General features: G+C 44.1%; 1 protein-coding gene across 1 annotated transcript in view; it reads right to left on the reverse strand.

Annotated features, from left to right (window-relative positions):
- RNF217 (ring finger protein 217) overlaps positions 1-25,324 on the reverse strand; it is a 65,536-nt gene extending 40,212 nt beyond the window's left edge. Inside the window, exon 1 of the mRNA XM_027453577.3 lies at positions 24,302-25,324. Coding sequence (XP_027309378.3) covers positions 24,302-24,982 — 681 coding nt within the window. The 5' untranslated portion in view covers positions 24,983-25,324. The remainder of the gene's footprint in view (positions 1-24,301) is intronic.
- Positions 25,325-25,871: the final 547 nt, after the last annotated feature.

The following is a 25,871-nucleotide window of genomic DNA, read 5'->3' on the forward strand; positions in this document are numbered from 1 at the left end:
TTTGCATCACAAGCATTTGTCAGGCTTCCAGCATCACGATAAAAAGACTGCATCCAAGTAACACAGAGCACAGAACTGAAACAAAGCAAGGCTGACAGCTGATATTTGTGAAGTAAATGAGAAAAAATGATGTGTTAACTCTTTAGTCAGCAGGTTTAAATTCAGATGAGAACAGCCTGTTCTCCTACACCCAGGATAAAGCTGTAAAAACTGTCATCTGTATTTGAATGCCCAAGCCCAGCCTGGATGTACCCCATGTGTGTGCGATGGGTGAGGCATGGACAGGCTGCAAAAGCTGAGCAAACAGCTCAAATATGAGGGGATCCAGGCACAGCCACAGTGACAGGCTGCTCAGCAGGGGAGCTTTACCTCTGCCATGCAATGACACTTTGCACTTCCAGCGTGTGGACACCTGAGCTCCCAAAAGTAGCAGTCATGCAATGAGTGTTTACCACAATTCATCTAAATACTTATACTAGAAAAGAATCAACTGCAAAACAAACAAACAAAACCAAAATTCAATTCTCCCTTGAGGAACATTGCTGTTTCCTCATCTCACATGCAGAAGAAAACTGAGTAGCCAAGGTCTGGCCTCCACCAGGTTCAGACTGGATTAACCAGGTTCAGATCAGTTCCAACAGAATAATACTGTTAGCTATTAACAATAACCAACATTACAACCAAAACAAGGAAACAAAGGAAAAGTTCCTTTACAAACTGGTAGTCAAGAAATCAAAACCACAGTTACTATGAGTAATCAGAGTATCTAGATCAAAACTTCCCCCCTCTGAATCCCTTCCGGGCTTTTCTTGAAGATGGACAAAAAGTTAATACCTTCAAGAGTAAAAACACGTGGCCTCAAACTTCACCGTGAAGCATCACTTCAGTTTTCACGTAGACCTATGCAAAATCCATCAACCACAGCAAGAGCGTATTGTGTGACTACTTGTATAAGAAGAGTAGATCAACAGCCCATTCTTCAACTATTTAGCACACAGGATCCAAAACAGACACAGAAGCTGGAAAAGGCTCCTGAGTTCATATTTGCCAACCACAATTCCCTTTTCAAATAGGAAAGAGGGCCTAAACTACCACATATTTGTGAAATCTATTCAGTGATCTGTATTACCAAACCTCTAATACCAATTAACCCACACAGTGATTCAGCTGGTAGCATCAGCAGTAGTTAATTGAACCTTTGGCTTCACCAACAATGGCTGCTATTATATTTTATTTTAATAACTACAGAAGTGTTTCATGGTGCTTATTATCTTCCCAACTGAAAGTGGCATTTAGCATAAAATATAGAGAAAAGCACTCACAATGAGAGGGAAAGAGTAAAGAGAGGATGCTCCCCCATTCTCAATATTGCATTCCAGAAGGTGGCTACAGAAGAAAGCAACATTGCCATGGATGCGGGTGGTGACTTAAAAATAGCAAGAACTTTTAACATGAATCTCACAATTATTCTTTGACCATCCAAATCCTTTACATTCCATGGTCTATAGAAAAGGACAAACATTTTATAGTCATCCTTAAACTGTCCTGCTTTGCTTAAGAAAACTACCTCAACTATTTAGTTTCAAAATCTTTGCTAGGTCTGACATTGAAGATGAGTTTTCTTGTGCATGTATCAATGACCAATGTTTTGACTTTTGACCATCAGACAAGAAAACAAGTTCTGTCCTTGATCACTTGATAAATTTAATACACAAACAACCAGGTTGCATAGGTGCAAGATAAAGCAAATGAAATTCTGAGAAGTACTTTTACCTGGCAGACAATTATCAGAAATAGTAACATATCTCCTTTCTTAAATTCAGGGTGGAATTTACAAGGTTAAGTTGCTATCACTTGGCTTCCCTTAGGAACCATGCAACTTAAAGGAATTTGTTTATGCAATGAAGTTGTTGCGAAATAACTAAGAATTGAATTATAAATGGTTATTTTGCTCTGCATTCCTGCAAAGGAGTGCTATCTCATTGTACCAGTACATATCCAGAATAACCAAAGCTGCTTTTGGTGAAAAGCTACTACTGTATGAGGACTCCTACAAAGTGAAATTAACTGGTAACTCTTACATAGCTGGATAAACCTGAGAAGTAGACTAATGTGCATGCTGACATATTTTCAGGGGTAAATACTTCCTGGGAAAGGCTAACACAGAACAGCCTTCCAAGCTTGTCTCCACATACCAACATTTGGATGAGCCCCAGATACCATGCCAAAGCTCCAATTTCACATGACTTAATTACTTTATTTCTCATAATACGTTCTAAACATAAGGAACATATTAATACATTTAATGGAATGACAGATACAGCCACAACAGGGAGCAAACGTAAGATCAAGACCTGCAAACAAAACAGCCTTCTCCAGGGAACTATCAAGGCAAAAGCTTAAACAATGGCTACGATCTGTACTTTGAGAAGCAAAAGTGAAAGCAAATCCCCAGGCAGAAGCAACAAACTACCCATCTCAAACAGCTAAACCGTTACCTAAGCTACCACAGCAGAAAACTATGACACAAAAGAAAAATCCTCTTGTGCAAGCTGAAAGAATGATTCTGCACCAGAACTGACCTAATCCAGTAGAGAGCTGCACGCAGTGATTTGTAAACACTGCATTTAACAACTGAAACATCAGAGTTAATTCTCTTGCCGAAATTCTGGCTATAATACTGGGGTTGTTACTACAGGAGGTCAGCTTCACGCAGTAGCCAAGTTAGATTCCTGGCTAAAACTTGAGTTGGCCATGAGGGAGAGATTTGATTCTGGCAAAAACACCATCACGATCAGATAAGGCTGTGGAAATACATGTAGCAAGAAGAACAAGGTCTCACTATGCTTTTCATCGCTTTTGGTCCTTTGAGGATCACTGTGCATTCAGGCACTGGCTGGGACTGAAGAGAAAGCTGAAAATAGCTGCTACAGTCACTGAATTCAGTTCTCTGCAGCTAACCTTTTGGGATGTTTAAGGAGACTAGACTATAATAAAAGACAAAATCTTCAACCCACACTGAAGTCTCCTCTTTCTGGATGCTAAGGCAGGCTTATCCTGCACCATCTGGAGTCTAGCCCAAGACCTCACATCACCTGATCAAACACACATGAGGATCTGAAAGATCTGGGGTACAGGCACAGCCAGAACTCACACATATGAGTTGTCCCAGTACCCCTCCTCAGGCCTCAGACCTTTACAGTCCTCCCAGCAAGTCAGCCAAGACTGCACCTTGCCTATTGCCAAAAAAACTACTGAAGGATTCAATACAGCTTTCCCTCCTCCCTCTGCGTTAGAGAACAACTGTGAGGCTGCAAGGAGAGAAGCTTCAGCTGGCTAACAGTAGAAGACTGAAGTGCTTTTAAATTAGTTTTCCAATTGATGAGGCAGTTGAATTAATTCCCCCTGTGACACATGATCACTAGTTCACAACCCAATAGACAAGTAGGAAATGCCTGGCCAAGGAGAGAGGCTCTTGCAAAAGTAGCTAGCCGTTATTCATTCTACTTGTCGTGTCAATCTGCTCCTTCAGATCATGTACCAGGTATTTGTGCTAACTCTGTTTACCTATAGAAGCCTGAAATATGCTCAGCAGCTCTCCTAAGTAAAAACAGTTAATGGCAACTACAGCAGAAAGTGTGGAGGGCTGCAATGCATTCCTTTTCTGTGAGCTTTATGCATCAGTGTTTTCCACATGTACATCCTAAAATTACTGTTCTTCAGAAAGAAGCTTGTATCTTGGCATACACCTAGGTCATTACTAGGCTATCTTCCCGTTGTGTGCAAGTACTCAAACTGCTCAGCTGCATGTGTAGAAACCTACTGCGTGAAGCTCAGGCCTGAGCTCCGTGCCCGTGCTGACATTGGCACCCGCGGCACTTCAAAGCTGGTCCTCACACCTCCTCGCGGTCTGCTGGCCCCACGTCTGCTCTCCGTGCAGCTGTCACCCTGAAGGATACAGAATGCTCAGCTGTGCACCGAGAGCAAACGGAATGGCTATGAGGTAACCAGGCTTTTTAAAGAGAAGAAATGTATTACTCATCAGTTGTTTCCGTAAGTTAAGAAGTATTTTCAGCATCTCCTTAACAAGAAGTAGGGAGGAATTCTATCAATAACTGTCAAATATAAGCAACCACTTCAGTGGTTTCTAGTGTAAGAATAAAATAATGACTATAAAATATACAATATGAATAGGTCACCTCATTACTTGATAAGAAGTTCCAAAATTTTCACCTAATTTTCATTTCCAAGAATAAAGATACCGCCATGCCTACAATTGTAGGAAAGACTATTTGCCATTTCTGCAGATACTGCCCACCAATTTACAAATGGAAGTACTTCAAACTTGTCCAAAAAACACTAACAAAACAAACAGCCAAACAACAAGAACATCCTAAAACCAACTCTGAAAACAAGGATTACTGACTACAAGGGTTTCTAAAGTGATGAGCAGGTCAAAAGATGCCTTGAAACATCACTTTTGACAGCATTAAACCTTTGCAAGGCTCCAGAAACTGGGTTGCCATTTCACATCATGCTGAACATTTAAACAAATGCCTTTGTTCCTACCAGAAGGCAGAGTTTTCAAACCACTACCAAGAAGGAATGGAATTGGGAACCAGGAATATGGATAGATAAAATGAGGTGAAGGAGGTATTTTATCAGTTATACTCATCTCCACTCCTGAAACCACAGACTCAATGGTAATTGAATTCCATAATACAAGTTCAGGAAAGTTTTTAAATTATTTCCAAAGAATGCACAGTCCTTATCAGGAGAGATGTTAACAAATAGGCACTGAAGAAGCAGAGGAGAAATTAATTCTTATAAAACATGGTAACACAGAATACACACGATGTACACATGGACATGCATCTTTCCAAGTCCAGATTTTACACAAGCAAAAAAGAAAGGATTGTTAGCTTTCAGGACAAAAAAAATAATGTTTGTTATCAAAGAGACCAACACTTCCCAAAAGTATTTGATTTAGCATTTCATTGATATTCTCATTGAAATGAAAGTACACCACATGACATTAAACACCATTGACCTGTCTACCAAATATGACCTCTAAAAATGTTTAGCTCTCATTAAAAAATTAAAAACAAAAACTTTTTATTTGAAAAGCATTAATTCCAGAGCAAATACTTCTACATAGTAGTCACAAACGCAAATGCCTTCTGTGGTTAAGCAATCATTGATGATTGTTTGGAACAAGCCCAAGTTTCCATAGAGGCCTGATTAGCTGCAGTGGTTTACTTCAGAAAGGGGAAAGCAGTCACTGCTGTTCGAGCTTGGCTGGGAAGAGAAAGAAGAAGGGATGGGAAAAGAGTGAAAAGAAAGAAGAGCCACCAAGTTCAGTCACAAGTCACATTGCTTCTTCCCTGAAGCTTTTCCCTAGATCACAATGTCCTCTTGCCTGGCATGCAGGGGAAGAGAGGGGTGTACATCTACTCTTCACAATTTGCTCAGTCCACTTGACTTCCCTCATTTTAGTAACTCACACGCAGAGGCTTGCTACCTTCATGACTGCTCCTGCTCCCCCTTACCTTCATCCAGGGAAGACTATGCACCTGTGATGTTTCCTTTTAAGCTGCACCTGTACAGAACAGCAGGAGCTGCCTCCAAAAACTGCCATCACTTCCACCCACCAAGCAACATTGATTTTCTGCGCAAAAGAAAGGCAGAAACATTTGCACTTGTGACTTTAGTGGTTTTGGCAGCATGCCCAAACACCATGATAAATGATGTGTTTCTTGTGTGCTCTTCACCCAAATGCTGCCTGCAGTTTCAGAAATCTGTCATCCTGATGTTAGTTAAGTTCTGAATTGTACTGACATTTCTCCAGAAGAATTTCTCCATTGTTGCAGAAGAACAAACATGGCTGTGTCAATTTTGCAATAATTTCAGTCATTTTGGAACTTCTATCCACGTGTTCCTAGGTTAGATACTCCTCCTCCCCCCCCACTCCTTGCTATAGATGTTTTTTGAACAAGTAATGCCAAGTTGTAAAGAAGTATCAAGAAAGAACATTAAGAACTTCTGGCAGCACTGGTAGGGCTGAAAATCAGCTTGAACCTTTACAGGGACTATCCCCTAGTAGTTAACATTGCTGGTACTCATTAAGATATGCCTCAGCACTTTGCTGGTGGAAAGAGGTCCAGCTGCATGATTTTTCCATTCTAATACTCCCAGCTGGACAGGGAGAGATGGCAGAAGAGATGCTCCAGAGCTTGTCCCTGGCACTCTCCCCTGCCCAGCTTGATCACCTGATGTCCCGCTGCATGCAAACACACAGGCTTACAAGAACACTAAACTGTTAGTATTAAACAACTAATGATAATATGCTAACATTACAATGGCACCTCTGAAATCTATTGGTTAACTGAACAAAAGCAAATCTTCAAACTTCCTCCCTCCCATACTCTATGTATTCCCTACATAAATGAAAGTTGACATCATTGAAACAGCCGTAAGAGTATACAAAATACAAGATTTTGCAATCAAACTCAATTTAGCACCAGTTAAATAATTTACCTGTACAGCAAGAAAATAATGAAAAAGGAGCTAAAAATCCGTTTGCATCTATATTAAAATATAAACCTTTAGAACTGGGTCACTCAGGTAAAAAGTGACAGATGTGATAAAGCCAAAGGATACTTACACTTAAACCCACAACCCACTTGCTGCCAAGCACTGGGAATAGTGTATCAAGAGAAAGTTTAAGAGCATTTTATGGAATCATTTAGATTTAATGAAACATCTTTTGTTAAGGGTAAAATGAATCCTACCAGCATAGGACACCCTAATTATAACGCCATTTTTTAGTAATGAGGTCTCCGGAGCATACTTTCAACCTTTAGAAAAGTAAATGTGTAGTATAAATATTTTAATGTAAATACGTTAAAATTACAGAAGACGGAAAAGAGACTCATATATAGTGTAAGTGGAATGAAAAAGAGCTTGTGTCTTTCAAGGATCAGTGACTTCCCCCACAGTTCTATCAGTTATATCTTATGCCTTCACACACTGAACAATTCTGCAAGTTTCCTACAACAAAAAATATACTATATATAAAGAAGTCCTAACAATTTACATGCATCAGGAAAATGAACATTAGTAAAAATAGAATATACCACACCAGTGGTAATTTCTGTATTTGTTGTAAGCTTTGTGTGCTAAATCCCCAAAGTACAAATGAGTACATTGAAAATTAAGTGCAAACTACGGTTCCCCTTGATTTCATTTGAAGAACCGTAATGAGTAACAATGAATAGGTTAGAAAGTCTTCCCGCCCACAGGAAGAATGACGCTGCTTAAAGAAAATAAGAGGTCATAAAAGCATATACATCCAAACCTCTGAAGAAAGTTATTAATCTCTCATTATAGTATATGAGAGCATCTTGCAAATACAAATGTACTTTTCCTATTACTATGATTTATCTCAAAGAACACCTCAATAGCTCTTTGTGACTGAGTGCCAAAGCTGAGCTCAAACACCAAGTCACTGCAATAAGTGGTCATCTGCGAGACGTTTGTATTAGGTGACTTGGCTAAGATCTTGGAAGGCTCAGAAAAAAAGCAACGAACACTTGGACAGCTCAGTGTTATCAGAATAATAGTGAATTAATTCACCTAGAGAAAAAATCTGCATGTCTTACAGCAGTTTGTCGTCATACTGCATTTGATATCCTGTAACTAGCATTTGAACCATGAAGACAGACATCCTGCAATGTTGAGTCCCTCACCTGACCATGGAAACCCTACAGGTTTTTAGTAAAGTGGCCTTCATGTGGGGTTTACAAAATAAATGGGTTTCTTCAAAGTTCTTTCTCCCAGGTACCCAAACCAACTCCATATTGTATTTTTTCCAAATCAAATTCAAGTGGAAGAGAACATTTCCATTTGGAAGAAGCATAGGGAAAAAAAATAATCATCTACAAATCTGGATCAGGATTGCTAGATGTTAACAGCAGACTACTACAACTGTGATACATGGAAGAATCCTTTACTCAAAAAAAAATAAAAATAAAACCACCTGCTGAACTCACATGGCACTTGTCCTCCTGCTTTGACAGCTGATAAACCACATACATACACAGTATTGACTGCTGCACAACACTTAAAATGCATTGAGCAGCAAACACAAGTGCAGTAAAGGACAGACAACCTGGTCGAGTAGCAGAAACCATTCAAGAGATCTAAGCAGAAAAGTGGAAGAAAAAAAGTGGAAAAAAAACACACACTAGAAGATAGTAGGACTGCTTCATTTAATTGCCACTAAGAAGGGAGTATGACAATTCTGTCACTATCCCAGAAGCATCACAATTACCTGCAGTGCACAAATTCAGAAGGAAACTTACAGCAAGAGACCAAAGAATCCAAACGGAAACATGAAAGGAAAGGATGTATCCAAAACATGTATATTTCCTCTTTCAGGAAGTGATCTGTAATTCAACTTCATTATGAAGGTTTAATCACCATCTTAGATATTTACGCTATTACAGCACTCAACATGATTCCATAAAATATTTAGAGGTTCAATGAAATTTCAGAATAGCTATTCCTCCCCTAAATTTACATTTTTGGAGAAAAACTTAATTTTACAAATTTGTTATTAGTTATGGCTAAAGCCATACCACAAATGGGGTCCTCTCCCCCAAAAAGTTGAAACAAATCTGACCTCCAAGGTAGTTTCAACTGTTGTAGGCGTAATTCCAAGATTTTTCCACTGTTGTCAGTATAAGGCAATTAAGACTGATCAGCTATCCTAATTCCATATTTTTCCATTTGAATAAAAAAAAAAAAAGCTATGAGCAATTTCCTGTTTGCTTGTGTTTGCAACGTACAGCATTAGTACAATTAATTTATCTGTTGTATAACCCAAGGCATGATATATGAAGATAACTCCCCTCAATCCCAAACCCAAAGGAATATCTAAATCTCTAAAATGCAAATAAGTGGTCAAAGCAATATCATGTTAATCAGTTCTGAATTTCCCACTGCCATGTGGTGTATTCTTAAAAAAAAAAAACAAGCAAAAAAACACCTGTTGGCATCCAGTTTAAATTATTATATATTTTTTAAATATAGCCCATTTTGTTTCTGGTGTCATTAGTGCAGCCCTACCTGCCCAACAGCATTAGTCACTTCCTGCATGAGCACTTCATCACCTACGCAAAGTGAAAACACCTTTTATTACATCTAACGCCATACACAGATTTCACTGAAACTTCAATGCTGTAATCGAGCACAGCTGTCCCCCATGTCACCACACACAAGGGTGTGACACACTAAGCACTCTGGATAGGAACTTCAGAGAAAGAATAGCTCCTTTTCTGAAATCCTGCCCCCTCCAACCAAATTAGGTTGAAAAATACCTTCCTAATGATCGATGTGAGAGTTGGATATCTTTCCATTGTAGGCTTTTAGGATTTTGAACTTCCAAGTTTCACAACTGCTCCACTTGAACACCAAAAATATCTATGAGTAATAGAAATGCAAGGCTATAAAGCCCGATCATTAAATCAGCATGCTGAAATCATGGGCTGTTGAGTAACTGAGTAACATACACAAGTCCAGAAGAGACATATTGCAACTTCTCCATGCCACAAGGAACACCGCTGCCCATGACCCTGAAAAAATCCCAAACCCACAACATTTTAGAGATAAAGTAAGTCTGTAATTCCACTGATGTGAACTTTGTTTAGGTCCCCCCTACTCCAAGCTGCACAGGCACACAGCAACGAAGGACAAAGAGCTGCTTCACCTGGCCACAGCTGATGGGGAAGGGAGGTTTGGTGTCCTTTTGGTGCCACAGCAGGACACTGGCAGCGCAAAGCACAGCCAGCTCCTGGGTAAGTCTGCTGCCCGGGCTGTACGTACCTGCTGAAAAGCAGATGGGCAGGGGAGAGGACGTCACATCTGATCTGCCTGCAGGGATTCTCCTGCAAGGTCTTTTTGAAAACAAGACAAACATGCCAATGATATGGCTGAGGAAGCAAGAGTTTGTGGCTCAACAACAGCTCCCTCCACACAACAGATGCTTGATGGCTTCCAATACAGAACTTCACTTAAACGGCATGGGTGAATAATCCAGCACGCAGCCCTGTCAGTCCTAAATTGCACAATTTACCTTTTCAGAACACGACTGCGAGTACCATAGCAAAAGAATCACTATGGAAAGGAAATGCTACTGACAGCTGAAAGGAAGCTCATCCAGGAAGGGGAAGAAGAAAGAGCAAAAGGTGGAAGCCAGTGAGAACAGAGGTCACTCTCCAGGATCTTGACAGCACTTACTAGGTAAGCGCGAACCTTTGAAGAAACTCAGCTTCCTGCCATAAATAAAGGTTTTATAACCCACTCAAAATATCTATTAGCCAAGCAATTACTTCATTTCACCTGTCTTTTCTTATTCTTTGGGTGGTACCTCTGTGTTTTTCAAGTTTCTCAATAGGTCATTACGCAAGATAGACTATTGCTTGATATAATCCAGACACAGCTCTCCATGTTTTTTTCCAGTATGGCTTACCTATATGAAATATTTTCCATTAAAACTCAAGCCTACATCTTTCAGAAATAATTTTTTTAATGTTCCAGTGCCTATTATGTCAGCGTATATCAAGCTTCACATATGCATGTTGTTTGTTCATATCCTGAAGCAGGTTTGTTGTGATCTTCTTAGTCTCAATACTGATTATCAGCATGTTGAGCCCAAAATTAAATCAATCAGCACTTCCATGAAAGTTATCTTCCCATGCAGACCTCGCTGGTGATATCATTGACACTACATACATGTAAAACTAAGGCCCTGTAGGAGACCAATTTATTTTGGCATAAACCTAGTATAACAAGAATGGAATAAAAATACCTTTTTTGCTATACAGCCTTCAGAGATGTAAACACATACAGGACATTAAAGATGTAAGACATGCACTTGGCTACCCTGCCTCTACCTCTGCACAAGGTTTGTTCACATTCCCTGTGGGACTAACTTCTGCACAAAGCAGCAGTAAAGAGCACAGCACTTTCAACAACCGCATTCGGGTGGCACGCAGGTGTATTTGGGGATGAATACAGAAACTTGATGTTTATGGCAACTCAGCCTTCCGAGCAGCACGGCCCTCTCCACGCACACTGGGCCAGGCACAGAGCCAGGATGGATTTCTCCAGAATCCCCCAAAAGTCACCTTGCAGCCATCTTGAGCTACCAAAAGCCCAGCTGGCAGCTCATACAACATTTTAAAGATGCTAACATCTTTCTCCAAACCATAGAAATAGCTGCCAATAACTGGAAAGAAAAAAAAACCACCTAACACATTAGGGGTTAAATTCAGGATGCAGCCTGCCAAGCGAAGCATGCATCTGAAGACTCACAGAAAAAGGAGGAAGCTCAATAACACTCAGCTACTGCCTTCCAGTAATTAACACCACACTTGCCCAGGTCGTAGCTGTGACTTCACAGCAAAATAAAGTTCAAACCTCACACCCAAACATCTCCAAATGAGATTGCTTTTCAATGTTACATAACTTTTTTTTTGGTACCTTAGACATCTGTTCTGGTCTTTGTTTTCATGTAAAAGTAATCTGTGGAAACTAAAAGAAACAATCGCTGGTCTTTGCTAATTGTTCATTCTATCACGAGTTTCTCTACACAGCAGCTTGCACGAATTCCCATAGAGAGTTATTGCACAAAGGTATCCTCTGTAGTCAGCATCAAGCCAGGTAACAGCAGTCAGTCTCTCCTCAGTGAGGGGGAGCCGGGGGAACTGACTCCATAGTTGCTCTGATTCAGCCAGTTTTGAGATTTATTTAAAAGTCAGTTTTCCTAAAACTGGTGTGGAACACGTGACTTTAAATTCCTAATGGACCAAAGACGTACAGTACACAAAGCATGGTTTTAAGTGCTCTACTTGCAAATATGCCCCGGGTATTAGAAAACTCTTCACTGCATTCAGTGAGTAAAGACAGTAACATCAGACAGTCAAACCTCTTCAGCCATCTCCTCATTTAACAGAATGCACTCACAAAAGCACAGGCTTTCCCATCCAACCAGGACAAATTTGGTGCCTGATGGTGCCACACAGAGTACTTTCGGATGGGACTGCAGGCGCAGGCTTTGAGAACTGCTCAGGTACTGCACTCTTCTTCCTGAGCCCACAGGGACTGCAAAGGAGCTCCCAGATCTCTAATCCACAGATACACGCTGATTTCGAGCTTAACTTAATTCATTGCCATTTTTATAGCACGTGTTGTGCCAAAATTTCCGTAGGTGTCTTCCCCCACCCACCCACACCCTTGCATTTAGAGAAAATGAATATTTCTATTCTCGGTTCTCATTATGGTAAAATAAACAGACCCACATCTGCACAACAGCACTTTTCCCTTTTCAGTCCTCCTTCATTCCTGCCACTTGTTAGCGCTGGTGCCTGGGATTCTGACAAAGTCTCACCACACACAATGCCTCATTACCCTCCTTTCGATACTACATCCTCAAATTGCATTCAGTTTTTCAGTGACTCCACCATATCAGTCTCTTGCATCTTCGGTCATCATTAAACCATCATCATCAAAATGCTGTTATTGACCTCCAATCATACATCCTAACATGCCACAGTATCTGATTTCATTATACCCCTACAAAGCCTGAGAACAGCCTAGTCAAGGAAAGGGAAGAGAAAGCAAAAGAAACATGTGCAATTAGAGGAAATACACAGAGAGACCAGATAACCATTTAGAATTAAATTTGCTGCAGGACCTCCAAGAAGCATTGCTTCTCTGAAGAACAGAAAGCTTTTTCCCAGTCACAAAAAGGAGCGCAGCTGAGGGCTTGCTCAGACAACCTCGTCCTCACTCCTTCCTTTCATCATCATGACCAATAAAGCTTAAAATTCTTCTAAGATCAAAACTCAGTACAGAAGCTGAATGATAAGCTAGTATCAGAAAGCTTACTACCTGGTACCAGGTCTTTATTGAGACAAAGAAAAGGGACATTCTCCATGTCTCCTCTCTACCCAAATAACCCTAAACAGGTATCTCAATGCTGCTCACTAAGAAACATGCTTCCAGTTTGTGGAGGTGTGTAGATACAGATAATTCATGCCAGTGCAATTGCTAGAAGTGTGGATTACATAAAGCTTAAAAAACTTCTACATTAGTTGTAAAGATAGGCTTAAAACTTTTATGGGTCAAAAGCATAAGCAATATGCTTATAGAAACATAAAAAGTTAATTAGAGTGGAGAAGAATATATAGAAATAGGAATGAATTGGTCTCAGTTATCTTCTTACTTCGTGTAATTGTACCAACAGATTCTGTGACCAAGGTCAAGAACAACCTTCACTAAGAGTTTCTTAAGCAAAGATCTCATGCATACCAGTTCTTTTATGATGGTGCTGTACCTTGTTATATTGTGTATTTTTAAACAACATTGAACTTAATAAATCCTTGGGCATTTCATAACTTAAAGAAAAATCTTCTTTCCATCATTTGGAGGTCTGTATCTTTATTCATGTGGTATTTGAACAGGTAGAGAGGAACAAGATACTTCTTTTAAGAGTGCTCTCATGGAAGAAAAAAAAAAACACTCCTTAACCCACAAGAAAATAATTTGGCACTACTTGACAGCAATAAACTAACATTTCTGAAACACTGGAGAGACTAAAAAAAAGGTGTCCCCTTTGAGCATTCACATGAAAAACTTCACTGGTAAAACTGCCTTAGGGGTAATCTGTTCCATATCAAAGGTGACTTGGGGATGCTTTAAAATTCCAGCTAATCGAGAGTTTCTTGTTTAACGACACTACAGGAACAAACCACAGGCGGACAGCAGCAGAGACAGAGAGGTACCAGCTGGGCTGGATGGAAACCTCACTGCCGCAGGTGGCTCTGAGAAGGGCTCTGGACTGTACCACAACTGTCCAAGAGCTGTGGATGCTGATGCACCTTCAGGCGCAGGACAAGCCGTGACTTCCCTCTGGATGGTGAAAGAGGAAGCGATGCCGCAACGTGACCAAACTGCAGTTTTGATTTCATCAAGCTCCAGTGAAAGCCTCCAGGTGCAGACTTCTCAAGCCAGTTCTTTCTCCTCCTCTCACGCTGCCCTTCAATCCTTGTACTCTGACAAACTGCTACCGCTGCCAGAGTAAGTGGTCCTGCTTAGCCACTGTCACTTCGTTCGGTACCACCTTCTGGTGTGTGGCAGTGAGGAGACAACCAGGAACTTAAGGCGACAAAAGAAGTTAAGAATAGTTGCTAAAGGTTAACTTTAACCCAGGTCACTTTTTCTGTTGGTGGAACAGGTGATGCAGAAACAGTAAGGGCCAAGTAGCACTGCTAGCTAAAGTGACTGTAAACCACTGGCCTTGGCAAGAGGTCTGCTCTTTTTGATATAGGAAGAAAAAGAATAAGATCCAGAAAACATCTTAGATACTTTATCTACTACAAGTGACAGCTTGGCCTTGTCTAGCTAGGTCTCCTCCTGCCTTAGCTTAGGTGAGGTTCTTATGAGGAACTACTTGCTAGACACTTCAGGCAGGATTTGCTGAGTTTCTCCCACAAAAAAAAAAAAAACAAACAAACAATTGTGAATCAAAACCTAATACAAAATACCTTCTTCACAGAGCCAAAAGCACCTGGTACTGTCCATCAGTAATAGTCACAACTCACCGCAAGGAAGGTTTAAATATTAGACTGGGAAGCTGCCAGTAATTTAAAATGAAGTTATAACTCCAGCAAACAGCTTGAAAGAACGAACATCTCTAGATGTTTAAAAATTACTGCTAAGTGTCACTAAGAAATAAAACAGCAGCAAGTCTGAATCTACTTTGTTATACAAAGGGGTGAGAATTTCTGAGGTTGCCTGATTTCCATAAATCCCACATAAGGTAAATGGGGACTGTAGATGTGTGCACACTTTGAGACACACAGGTTTTAATATTCCATTTTGCTTCATCCCCTTTGAGGCCCAGATGGTCATGCAGACGTCAATACACATAAATCTCTACCAGAGTCAACATTTAGACAGAAGTGCAGTGTTCTACAACCGATTTTCTAGCCTTACTGAGTAGGATTAGTTCACTGCAACAAAATACATTATCACCACCATAAGTCTCCCTGAAGACCTAACATCTACATTTCGTAGTTGGCATTCAACCCTTAAGACATGCTCTTTTGCAGGCCCATCCACTCCAAAAAACTTTTAAGTTGCACATTCTTTCCCCTTTTTAAGCCACATGCTAATACCACACAGTTAACTAAGCGGAGTTTCCAAGCTATTGCACAACTGAACTGCATATGCACTCGAAAAAAACACGGAGCAGTTTACATGCGTGCTTCCATAAGTCCTTTAAAGGAGTACTTCTGAGTAGACGAATTATACCTGGCACTGCACAGGTGCACTGGCATGGAAAAGCACAAGGTGTCCTCTCCCCAAAGTGCATTCATACAGCAAGCAAATTTTAAACAGCTGAACGTGTTAATCCCACTTCCACCATTTCTTTGCCCCCATACAGCATCGATAGTAATGACAACTGCCAAGTATATTTCTTTCTAGCTGTTCAGGGAAAAAAAAAAAAAAGCACTTCTCTCTGCACCTCTGTAATTGTACCACAAACAGCAGGATGCATCTAACTACTCCACCCTTCTCTGTTACCTACTGGGTGTAAGACTTCCAGCAGGCCAGTAAAACACCAACCCGTCATTTTCCTGGAATGTCTGTACTGAAGTTGCATCCTTTAAACTCTCTCTAAAATCCACTGCTATTTATTGCTACATTTTATTTTCTTAAGGTTAAATTTATTCCCCCACCCACTCGATAGGAAACTAGAGCCAGTCCCATCTCACCTTCTGGCTACTATTTACCAGAACAACTGAAAAGCAACTCAGACACAGGTTTAAAGAGAAACCAAAGATCCACCTTATGTATGGAGGTCACCAGTCTTCATGACACCCTTTTATTTTATGAAAGCTTACCCCAGGCGAGCCTACCTTCTGGGGCAAACTGATCGTTACATCATCAAGCCCTTCCCATCCTGGCAACCTTCTTCTCGCTCTTCTTCCTTCCTCGTATTGTGTGAGCAACCTCAGAGCCACATTGCAGCTGAAACAATTTGGATAGGACTTCCCTTTCCTACCAGCTGAAGGCACAGAGTCATTCAGATCCCCATCCTACCCTGAGCTGGTACACCACTCCCAGGAGTTCAGGGAGCCAAACCCATTAAACTAGAGACGTACCTGCCTTTGCTGTCATTTACTCACATCAATGGTAGATTGATGGCATCAGCATTTCTAGGTTTGGGAGAATTAAACCTCGTGCCCTCTGCTTTCCACCACAATATCTAGCATGATTTGTACAGTACTTAATAAAAACACCAGTCAAAAAAGTGCATGCAAGCAGAAAGATTCTTTCTTTCTTTCAGCCTCATATTCCTTAGAGAAGGAATACTTGCAGTTCTGTAAATGCGTTACACAGCAAACACGTAAGGAAAAGGAAGTGTGATGGTGTTAGAAGCTTCTTGATCTTTTCATTAAATTGTAATCTAGGAAGTGCACAGCCTTTCTCACAATTAAGTAAATACACAGGAGCAACTGTACATCCCAACAAGCTTGTCAGTGAAAATATATACCAGTCTTCAACTGAAGCAGTCAGGCAGATTTTAAGATAAATGCAGCTTTTACACCTTTTTAATTTCAGTTCTGAAACTGGCTTAAACTATTCGACTTCTGCCCTCCTGCATTGTTAATCTAGAAAATTTTCTTCTCCAGAAGAAACTTCTATAATAGGATTTTTTTTTTCCTTATTATCAACATCAGTTACCTTAAGCAAAGGCTCTCCTAAGGCTTATTTACCTACACAATAAATATATGTATGCCACACTAGAGAAACAAACATTTTAAGAGCCAGCTGTTCAGCAGCAATGCTGTTATTTCTGTTTTCACACTTGTTCCTTTGCTTTACCATTTTTTTTTTCAGGTACTTAAGAATGGACTTGAAAGTTAAGTGGCCTCTTTGTCACTAGACAAATTGTCACTTTTTTGTATCAGGAAAAGTCACTGTTTCTTGGCAGAAAGAAAACAAACAAACAAAAAAAAAAACCAAACTGTTCTTTGTTTGTTTGTTTGAATTAACTCCTAAAGAGAATATTAAAAAAAGAACAACAGAAAGATAAGTTCAAGTAGCTAAAGTACACTAAGAGACAGATAAACCAGCATAACAGGGTGGGTAAGTAATGCCCTTCTTTGCCAGTCTAAATTCTTTTGAAGAAATCACATCCCTTACAACTCTTAATCATTTTGACAATGTACTTACATCCTGGCCATTTAAGATACGGACTTTTCTTGATCCTGGCTGGTTTAGACAGCAGGAAGCAAGATATTTGTACAAGAAGAAGAGAGGAATGAAGGGCCAAGAGGCCCCAAAGCAGTTGGGAGAATAGTTGCTCTGGGTGGAGAAACAGAAGAATGGGGCAGAGGTGAGCTCAAGGCCTTCCCAAGCCCCATTTAACTGCTTGATTCCTTATTGTTTGGGCAATTAAAGCCCAGAAGTTCAGTTTTCAATTCATTTTACTTTAAAACCCCTGGCCTGAGTCTATGCCTGACGTGGCTCCTGGGACCCCCTGGCAGGAGCAGTGGGAGCAAGACACAGAGCCACTATCTCCCCATGGCTCATCCTGCCTACCAGTCCCAGTGCCAGCCTGGTTTCACCACCAATGCATCAATGAGCCTCAACACACTGGGTATGGGAGGCAACTGAAACATGGGGCTTCTGCTTCAAAGAAACTCTTCCTCAAAATTAACCCAGTTCTCCTCCACCTCCCACTGCAATTCCATGTTAATAGGATGCCTTTAGCCTTCAAAATCAACTCTGCTATCAACATCAGCTGTTTCATGACACCATTTATCCTCACCCCAGGAATTCAGGCACTGCTGCATTAGCAGAACCCTTCCTGGAATTGTTCAAAGACGACAACAATACCTTTTCTGTTCCCAACATCTCCGATCCTGTAGATCAGAGTTTTACTGGAAATATTCTTAGCTTTACGAAGAACATCCATTCGCTTTCCCCTTCCTTCCACCACAGCATGGCTAAGGACGGCGACATGCTCCAGCTCTGCATCTTGCAGAGACTTACCCAAACAACAGGAATTTAAAGCTTTCCACATAGAGTAAATTTGAAGCTACTTTTTCACAGGAAAGGGACATACCGCACAAAGTGGCATTATTTTGAGAGTACCTTGGTCTGCTTGTGCTAGGACAACTAGGTAGTGTTATCATTCAGTAGTACTGCTCAAAAACAGTTTTCTTAAATTATTTAAGTGAATTTGTAGCAATGCTTAATTTTGTAAGACTTTGGTTCAGACCTAAGCATTGGCCCACACTGCATCCATGAACAAACGCTCTGAGGGACTGAAATTCAGCTATGCGTCTAGACAACTTTAAAAACTAATGCTTACAACCTTGAAGGTACATCCTGAACTGCAGTACTACTCCTACGACAGCTGGGTGCACAGCAGCATTTCAGCACTGCTACTGCATACAACATGTCAGGAACCCAGAGGACAAATTTTCAAAAGCTGTTTTTTGCTGAAAATCAGAGCACTCTTGTAGCTCACACATCACCCACAGCTGAGGGACCACATATATCTGCCACTCCGCCTCCTCAGGAATGCAGTATCTACCTCACAGTGGCTGAAGTGGCTGGTTTGGTTTAGAAAGCCTATAATCTAGCAGGTAATATATTCTCTTCTCCTACTTTACCTCTGTTCCTCTTTCGCAAACCTCTCTGCTATTGAAACTTTAGCTGAAAGGTGATCGATCAACCTGCTGTCACCTCTCCAGTCTGCAGCCATCCCAGCAACTCCCTAGCTAGCATTAGAGCACCTTTTGGGATGAAGACCCCTTGCAAACACAGATCTCCCTCACTGGATAACAGTGGCCTTCCCAAGCTCTGGTTTGCGTCAGAGCACCAAGCAGCTCATTAACAATCAGATGATTCAGCACTCGGTGTCTACATTTCTGCTGCCTGGTTTCCTTCAGCAGCCAGACTACGGCTTTGAAGACATATCATTTACATGATACAATCAGACACCTGAAGAGGAGCACAGGTGTCGTGTCCCTCCAGATCCAAGCTGGTACTAGTTTTGAACAACACAGCCAGCTCCTAAGTTCTCCTGCTTGCTAGCACAGCTTCATCATCACATGCTTCACATAAAAATCCCATTCTGCTGCTGTTTCCTCCCCTCCCATCTTTCAGAAAGATCACACACCAAAAAGAGGGGTTGAAAACAAGATCTCAAGTCACAGACAAAGGAAAACCAGTAACAGATTCCAGGTAGAGGGAGGATAAACCCTGCATTTCATACTTAGGAGAGCCGAGTAGAATTCTTGTCCCACCAAAGCCAGCCAGACACTGAGCATTGCCGGCCGCAACCCCTCCCCGCCCCTACATCCCCTTCCGATTTATCCACATCCACTGATCTGATTAGCATTCCTGTAATTAAAGCACCACAATATCTGATTTGTAGGCTGCTTAAATTAACTCATCCAAAGTCCTTTAATATAAGAAATTACTTCTCCAAGAGAATTACAAGATCTACAAAATAGAGCATTGCTAATAAGCATAAGATCAAAACTGGATTATCAAGTTTCCCAGTTCAGAGGTAGAAGAGCAGGCAGTCAAGTCACCAAGGTTTCTATAAAACATTTACAGCGACTTTATAAGAAAAGTGAAACAAGTACAGATACTATTATATATATCTTCATGCATTTAATAACTTACTGTACTTTGTAGATGTTAGAACGAGCAAATGCTATTTTGGTCTATTCAATATTTACTGAAAAGTGAGGAGTGAGATTGTTGTTCTGCATAGCACTCATCAGGTTTACAGATTAGAGAGATGAAAACACATAAACCTTAGCCTGTTTAGCAATGCAGGACAAGTTAAATATAACACCCCAGTTAAACTGTAGGTTTCACCCTCTCTTCTTACGAGAAATTTCTTCCTATGGCGATTAGTCTATTTGCGCAGAAAATTTCTGAGCAACCCCCCACCCAGACACACATAGCACAAAAAGCAAAACCAGGCACAAATACTCCCTCTGACTCAGATTTACAAGCAGACAAGAGAGGTTAGGAAGTGAATCACTCATTTAGCAAATCTGTGTGCACACAGCTTCTGGAATAAACCTCGTTTGGTGCAATGTTAAATGTAGAGGAAGATGTGAAGTGAAGGAATTGTGAATGCAACACTACACCTGCGGGATCAAACACCCCAGTTCTTCCCCTGCTCCCCAGGTTACAGGCTGTAAGCACAAGGACCAGTAGAAGCATACAGCCAGCAGCTGAAGAAGCAGTTCATTCGCCCTTCTGACTCCTGCCTAACTGGGCACATTCCTCAGCACCCAGTAAGATCATCTCCGTGAGCACCACAGTCCTCAAAGAGCACAGCCATCTCCAACACTTGTGCTCGCTCATGTGAGCTAGTAGTGTACCAACACAGAGCAGCTTGGGCTGCATCCATTCCAGGAGGTGGGTCTTCTCGTGACCTCAGCTGGGCTCCGCAGGACCTACACTTCTACCCCAAACTACAACCCCATTCACGATAACCTAGTACACATACCTATGCCTTCCTTGAGTTCCCGGGGTACAAAATGATACAGTTTATTTATTTATTTATGTAAAAGAATAGTAGGTGGTGTTCTTAGTCAGAACTTAAAAAGCCCTGAGGGGTCTGTGAGTATAAGGCCCAGAGAAAGAATAACTGAACTGAGGCAGAGGTAAAATTATGCCACTTACTACAAGTCAGGTTCCAGATCAGCCTGGGAGCTGGCTCACCTGATAAGCTTCTACACCAGGCATTAAATCCTTGAAAGGGATTACACAGCAAGGTGCCAGTGATAAGAGAGACTGGATTTGACCTCCAAGGACCTTCCCAAGGCAACACTCCTAAATCAATTGCCCCCATTTTCCGCCACATCCGTAAAACAAGGAGAGAACTCTGCAGTCAAAGCATTTTCATCTAGATAAACTCATTTTCAATAGCACCTAAAGCTTCAGTTGATTTTCTGATCTATAAAGTGCTCTAAGGCTGAAGTTTTGATGCAGTCATACATCTGCACAGAAGACATTACAAGGCATTAACAGGGTTTTTACTTTGCTACTCCATTAAGCATCATTTCAGAAATCACACTGAAGCCATCATTGAGACTCCAGCTTTCTTCAGGGGTAAAACAAACAGACATTAAAGACAATTTCTTTCAAGTGTTACACTTCTGCCAATATACACCACATTTTCAGCATAAAAGACCACTCCTTCTCCAGAGACTTGGAGTCAGTGTCCTCTCAAACAAAGGGCACAGCTTGCTACTTCGCTGACACAGAAAGCAGACCTAAACACACATTCCAGTTTCTTATCTCTCCTGCCACTCTCCTACCATCAGTTTCAGGTACACTCCTACACAAAGTTGACTGTATCCAAATTGAAAATGTTACGATTTTTGAAAAGTACCAGCTTTCCAGCATGTACTCTTTTCAAACTTTTGTTAAGTTTTCTTCTTAGGAAGGAAATTACTAAATGAAGTGCTAAGTCTCAAAGATGATTTTATTTTTATCCTATACTGTCTTTCCACTCATCTTCCCAGAAATTCCTCTGATATGACAGGCCTTTTCCCTCTCTCCTCAGGATGAGTCACAGAATGGTTTGGGTTGGAAGGGTCCTTAAAGCCCATCCAGTTCTACCCCCCTGCCATGGACAGGGACACCTTCCATCAGACCAGGTTGCCCAAAGCCCCATCCAGCCTGGCCTTGAACACCTCCAGGGATGGGACATCTACAGCTCCTCTGGGCAGCCTGTGCCAGGGCCTCACCATGCTCCGAGTGAAGAATTTCTTCCCAATATCTAATCTAAACCTACCCTCCTTTAGTTTAAAGCCATTCCCCTTTGTCTTATCACTACAGTCCCTGACAAAGAGTCCCTCACCAGCTTTCCCGTAGGCCCCCTTTAGGCACTGGAAGACCGCAATGAGGTCTCCCCAGAGCCTTCTCTTCTCCAGGCTGTACAAGCTCCAGTCCTTTGATCATCTTCACAGACCTCCTCTGGACTCATTCTAATACTTCCATGTCCTTGTGCTGGTGGCCCCAGAGCTGAATACAGCACTCCGGGTAGGGTCTCACATAAGCAGAGCAGAGGGGGAAAATCACCTCCCTCGGCCTGCTGGAAGGTCACAGGGTCCTTCCACAGCACGAAGGAAAGATACATCACTTCTTGTTCTTCTCAAAGAAATAACACTTGTTCTTCTCAAAAAAAAAGGGAGATATGGTAAAAATACATGGATATTTGAAGGTGTTTGTTTTCCCTTTTCCCCAAACAAATACATCAAGCAACTAAAATTCTATCTGGCCAGAACATAGCGTCTGCAACTGAAGTCTGTATGTCCACAAAACCGTTTCGTGAAACCCCATCTCAAGATCACCTGACTTGCTGCAGACTTCTCTTTCTCTGCATTTGTATCCCTGCTCCATCTTTTACGTGTATCAATATGGCTATCTGCCACGTGGACCTTTTAATAGCTTCTGGGATAAATTTTGCAGAGTGCTCAGCAATAGCAGTGGCTTCCTTGAAGAGAGCATCCCTGTATGTACATAAAGCAGCTGGCCAATGCTAAATCCACTTCATGGGGTATTCACCTGGCTCCCAAGCCCAGCAGCTGTTTCAGCCACCAAGCCACTGGATCACCCTCAAAGAGCCCAGACAAAACCAGGCTATACCTTAGTTCTTAGGTACAGCTTCAGCTACCAGATCACATAGATCAGTTGGGTCAATGTAAGCAATTCTCTGTATTGCTTTAGCTCGGAACCAACACTATTTTGGATTTGAGGCTGAATCTTGCTCTGGTACACCTTCTTCCCAGGCCTGGTGAGATCCTACCTCCCTTCTTGCTCAAAGGAAACAACTGGGACAAAACACGCGTGTTTATGGGTATTTCAATTATTTTAGACATGTTACACTCTAAAAACATCTCTTCTTCACTGATCAAAAGAGGGGCCTAGCCAAATGTATTCAGTGTTTACGCCTACACTGTAGACATTCAGATTTGATCACAGAATGCTTTGGGTTGGAAGGTGCCCATAAAGACCATCTAGTCCAGCCCCTCTGCCATGGGCAGGGACATCTTGCACTAGACCAGATTGCTCAAAGCCCCATCTAACCCAACTGTGAATACCTCCAGTTACAGGGAAGTCTCTTGAGGGCAATGCCTGAAGAGGCCATTCCCCCAGATATTTTACTACTTGTTTTAAGGAGGAAAAAGCTACCACAGCTCATCATATCAACATGTAGAGCAGGCTGTGTGCAACTACAGGAGCTGAAGATTAATACCCTCATGTCACACCACTTTGCAACCTCCAAAGTGAGACAATATCCTAACACATGACCTCAGTGGCAAATATGAAGGAGGCACAAACATGTATTGGCAACGTACTCTAAAAACTTTCCAAGTTTCCAGCTCATCACTTGACTACAAACCAAACCAAAGCACTGAGGGCTGCGTGCAGAAGTCTTGTTAAGCTGTTCCTGAATTTCTGTGTTACGGGAGATGTACAAAAGCACATCCTCAGCTCCTCTCACCCCATCAGTTCCCACGTAAGGCCCTTATGAGTTACCTAAACACGATGAAGGTGTTCCATGAGCACCTCGGTGAGATTCGTGTTAGCTAGGACAAACGTCACCAGCATTACCCAGTGCTGTGCAGGCTTGTCAGCACCCAGCCAGGCACGTGCACGTCCCAAGCCGTGCGATGCTGCAGCTCAGAGGAGCCTCCATCTATTTATAGTGCTCGACGGAGCTGGAGCTGCCCATCCAGCCCCGAGGCACGCCGTCCAGCTGGAGCTCGGACCACCCCGGCACGGCTCCCGGGGCCAGCAGGTGTAGAAACACATCCTACCAGCCACCCAGCACGTCCCCTCTGCACGTCGCAAGTGTTCCTCCCGAGCTCGTACGAGAAGGCGTACGGCACAGGGCTCGCTTTGGTTTGGTTTTTCCCACCCGCCCAACTTCTCCCGTTGCTCTTCGGGTTCAGGGCACGCCTACGCCGGTGGCGGAAACAATGCCCGAGCGCTTTGTGATGCTAAACCAGCACCTAGGAACACTAGCGAGGCCAGAGGTTAGCTTTCAAGCTGCTGATTTCGCTTTGAAACAGCACTCCGGCTGGCAAACCGGCGGCCAGGCAGCAGCCTGCACAGCCCTCCGTCCCCCGGGGTCCCTGCCCGCCGCCGTGCCCCCGTTCCCCCGGGGCTGGGGCCGTACCTGGGAGCTGAGGTACCGCTTGAGGCACTCCTCGCACACCGCCTTCTTGCAGCAGGACAGCGGCTTGACGGGCTTCTCCTCCAGGCACACGCGGCAGCTCAGCACCAGCAGCGGCCCGAAGTCCCCCGCGATCAGCCCGGAGAAGGGCTCTGGCAGCAGGTACAAGTCCACCACCTCCACGCTGCCGCCCGCCGCCAGCGGGTCGCCGCCCGCCGCCACCCCGCGCCGCGACGGGGCCGGCACCGGGACCGGCACCGGGACCGGAGCCGGGAGCGGAGCCGGGGCCCGCCCGACGCCGCCACCGCCCCCGGGGGAGGGCGGCGATGCGCGGCGTGCCGCGGGCCGGTCGTTCTCCACGCAGTACACGGTGCAGTACACGTGCCGACGGGGGGGGCGGCGGCGGCCGCTGCCCCCCTCCGGCCCCGGCCCCTCCTCCGCCGGGGCCGCCGGCTGCTCCGGCCCGGCCGCCGCCTCCTCCTCCTCCTCCTCTTCGTCCCCGCCGGTCCCTCGCCGCTCGGGCAGCGGCGGCGGCTCCCCGCTCTGCCCCGGCCCCGCCGCCTCCCGCAGCGGCGGCTCGTCCGCGCCGGGCTCCCGCGGGCTCCCGGCCGGGCTCGGCGGCTCGGCGGCGGCGGCGGCGGCCGGTGCCGGCGGGGCGCTCAGCGAGCTCTGCTGCTCCCCCATCGCCGCCCGCCGCCGCCGCCGCTCCTTCCCATCCAGCCGCCTCCCGGCGCCGCTTCTGCTTCCGGGTCCCGAGCCCCGCCGCTACGAGCCCCGGCCGCCCGCGGGCACCGGCTGCCGCCGCCGCCGCCGCCGCCCGGCCTCCTCCCCCCGGGGCTGCGGAGAGAGCGGCGGGGGCCGCCCGCCTCGCTCAGCGCCGCCCCCGCGGGCTCGGCCGCAGCCCGGGCCCCATGCCGCGGGGCGCAGGCGGGCAGCCGCCCCCGGACCCCGCAGCCGCGGGGCAGCGCGCACCCACCGCACCCGCACCCGGCCCGGCCTCACCGACCCCGGCCCGCCCCCGCCCCGCGTCCCCGCCCCGCTCTGACGCGCCCTCGGCGGCCCGGCCCTCCATTGAGCCGTAAACACCGCGGGAGGTGCCCCGGCAGCGGGACCGGGACGAGGAGGAGGAGGAGGAGGAGGAGGCGGAGAGGTGTTGGCCGCGCTGCCCAGCGCCCTGCCAGCAGCAGCCGCCCGTCGGGGCAGGCGGCTCCGTGCCCACAGCGGCTGCTTGGGGCCGGCTGTCACCCAGGTGTTGTCAAACCAGGGGGGGCAGCTTTATGGCCTTTATAAGCAATTTTCTCGCCAAGCTGTTGGGTTTATGAGTGCTTTATCATGCTTGGACACAGTTGTGTGGAACTGAGCCCAGTTCCTTGAGAGATGGCTTTTCTCCCCGTGGCACGCAGCCAAGCCCGGCTCAGCAGCGAGCCCCACCTCTGAGCTCCACAACCAGGTACCAGCGGCAGCTGGCAGGGCGCGAGGGGGCCTCCGTTTTGAGGAACTCTGCCCACCACCCTCCAGCAGAGCCCGGATCATTTAGTCCCTGCAAATGCAGCAAAGTTGGGTTTTCCTCTGT

This window comes from Anas platyrhynchos, chromosome 3 (assembly GCF_047663525.1).
Source record: "Anas platyrhynchos isolate ZD024472 breed Pekin duck chromosome 3, IASCAAS_PekinDuck_T2T, whole genome shotgun sequence".
NCBI classification, from domain to species: domain Eukaryota; kingdom Metazoa; phylum Chordata; class Aves; order Anseriformes; family Anatidae; genus Anas; species Anas platyrhynchos.